This window comes from Aptenodytes forsteri, unplaced genomic scaffold (genome assembly GCF_000699145.1).
Source record: "Aptenodytes forsteri isolate BGI_AS27 unplaced genomic scaffold, ASM69914v1 Scaffold69, whole genome shotgun sequence".
In the NCBI taxonomy this organism is placed as follows: domain Eukaryota; kingdom Metazoa; phylum Chordata; class Aves; order Sphenisciformes; family Spheniscidae; genus Aptenodytes; species Aptenodytes forsteri.
This window is the reverse complement of record NW_008795885.1, coordinates 4281468-4284301: the sequence shown is the minus strand read 5'-3', so window position 1 is coordinate 4284301 and position 2834 is coordinate 4281468. Positions and strand designations below refer to the sequence as shown.

At 36.2% G+C, this 2834-nt stretch overlaps 1 protein-coding gene across 1 annotated transcript in view; it reads left to right on the top strand.

Moving 5' to 3' along the window:
• MAN2A1 (mannosidase alpha class 2A member 1) overlaps positions 1–2834 on the top strand; it is a 153400-nt gene that overhangs the window by 66418 nt on the left and 84148 nt on the right. The window contains exons 5-6 of the mRNA XM_009284206.2: positions 484–611; positions 2132–2305. Of these exons, the coding sequence (XP_009282481.1) occupies positions 484–611; positions 2132–2305 (302 nt within the window). The remainder of the gene's footprint in view (positions 1–483; positions 612–2131; positions 2306–2834) is intronic.

Here is a 2834-nt window from a genome sequence, read left to right as displayed (position 1 = left end):
CGACGCATTCCAGGAACCTCCCAGATTGCTTATGCCCTGCTGTGTTGTCCCTCCAACAGATGTCGGGGTGGTTGAAGTCCCCCATGAGGACCAGGGCTTGTGAGCGTGAGGCTGCTCCTATCTGTCTATAGAGGGCCTCATCCGCTTGGTGTTCCTGGTCAGGTGGCCTGTAGCAGACCCCCACCTGTCCCTGCCCTCCCTTTAATCCTGACCCACAAGCCCTCAGTCGGCTCCTCATCCATCCCCAGGCAGAGCTCCATGCACTCCAGCTGGTCATTGACATAGAGGGTGACACCCCTTCCTCATCTCCCCTGCCTGTCCTTCCTAAAGAGCCTGTATCCCTCCATCCCAACACTCCAGTCACAGGAGCCATCCCATTTTGTCATCGTGTCCCTGGTAAATACCTATTGGGTATTCAGAAATTGATTTTTAAGAGTGTATTTTCATATGCAAGATTCTGAACACAATTTACATATTTTTCAGGTTAATAAAAGATGGACAATTTGAAATAGTAACAGGAGGATGGGTCATGCCTGATGAAGCCTCTCCTCATTATTTTGCTTTAGTTGACCAACTGATAGAAGGACATCAATGGCTAGAAAAGAGCCTTGGTATGTAGCTTGATCTAAAATTTAACTGTTAATACCGGAAGTCAATTAGAAAGTGCTGTTTTGTATTTCTGAGGTGCTTAGAAGGCTCTCTTTACTCTGCTTTCCTGAAACATTAAATCAGACCGCTTACTGGAAGCTATAGGATTGAGTCTAGTATTTGCAATTACTGTTTGCAGATAGGAGTTCCTGGATGAAGTGTATTTAACCAATTTTAAGTCATAACATTTTGTCTTGATCAATGAAAGATGTGCATAGTTTATTAGCATAATAAAATATAACACTAGATCATGCTGAATTGTAGATCATGTCTCTGGTATCACAGCCTCTGGTTGCCATTTCTGTCTCTTGAAAATCATGACAAAGGCCCTAAAATGACTTAAAAATTGAAATTCCTTTCATGTGTTTGGATCTTTTCTGCAGGCTGTATATTAATTATATTCTCTTACGTAAGGCTTTCAAAAAAGTAAATATGAAATTCAGTAGTAGTTGTTGTAGCAGTAGTAGTAGTTATAAAGCCTAAACACCTTGTAGTGTTAGAATTGTTCATATTTAGAAAAAAAAGGCCGACTCATTCGCTTTTGAAACTTTCAGGAATTACTGACTGTAGGCTGAACTGTTTTGGTGGCTTTGGGATGGGTTTTTTTGTTTAGTTCTAGAAGTAGAGATAATGTTCCATAAGTAGAGATAACCCTTTTTATGTAGAAAATATTGTACAGTGATTTTAATAGTAAGTTAACATTACTTCATCCAATTAACTGAAATTATTTTGAAAAGCTGTTTCACTGTTTTTCTTAGATCGCAATTTCCATAAACACAGCTTGACATAATTAAGAAATGTGGGGAGGGAAGGCCTAATAAAAGCGTAATGCATTCCCTATTGGTTTTTTTGCTAAGATAGTAAAAATGTGCCTAAGGAACCATGTTGAAGAATCAGTTAAACAGGAGTTAGATATAGCTTCTTTATTTGCTAGTATGAAGTTCAGTGAAAAGACAGTATTAACATGATTCTAATGATTGCCAACCAAATAAATCAAAAGAAAATTTAGTTCCAAAGCCATCAAAGGTTAATATTATTTAAATTACAGTGAAAATTCAACAAGCTACAACATCAATCCACCTCCATCCGTTCATTTTCTTTCAGCTTTCCTTTCCAATTGTAACACCTGTAAACTACTTAAAGTGAAAAAGGAGATGTATTTCATTATGATTCCATGTAAAGATGTTTGAGACACAGTTGCAATAGTGTAACAACATAGAGTACTAATCTCAGGTTTTTTATGTAGTTAGAATGCCTTGCCTCTAAGACATTACTTTTTTTTTTGTTATTGTTTATCTGTTTAATTCTAGCTTGTTAATTCCAGGGTGTGTTCTGCAGGAGGCTTAATACTCAGCTGTATATTTTAGTTTATCTTCTTGGAAACTTTATCTTTAGTGCTCTGATTTGAATTATGTTGGTATAGCTTTCTTTGAGGGAAAAGAAAAACTTTCTTCCCATTTTACTTTTTTTCTTTTGTCAACAGGAGTAAAACCAAAGTCTGGTTGGGCAATTGATCCTTTTGGGCATTCGCCAACAATGGCCTACCTTTTGAAACGCACAGGATTTTCCAATATGCTTATACAAAGAGTTCATTACTCAGTTAAAAAACATTTTGCAACGCAGAAGACACTAGAATTTTTTTGGCGACAGAACTGGGGTATGTGTTTTTCCTTTATGTCAATTTGTTTTGTTAATTTACATAGGTAAAATATGGAGAGAACTTGAATAAATACTATGGAAGTCATTACAGAACAGGTTATCTGGAGAACTTAGTCTAGTTTTGAAAATTTTAGACTTGCAGTTCTGTTAAAAAAAAAAAGTCTTTCATGTAGGTTAAGTTTCGGGGATTTTTTTTTTTAATAACAGAAAGAGAATGTGAGTACCTGTGTGTTAGAAAAGGGGTTAAATATAAAAACTGTATTATTGCCATTGTTCCTCTGATCTTCCTGTTTCTTCACTTTCATTTGTGCTTTTACTTTCTCTTATTTCCCTTCTCCCACATTCCTTACAAATATATATATAAAAAAAGTAAATGGGGTGGAATATTCCTTTTCTTTTTCTCACTTCTTTGTTTTTTTCCTTCTATTCCCACTATGTGGAAATGAAGTAGAGGAGAAGGAACATTTCTCTTGGAGGGGGAAAAAAAAAAAAAGCCAAAAGTGAATATTTGAAGATGGGGAGATCTG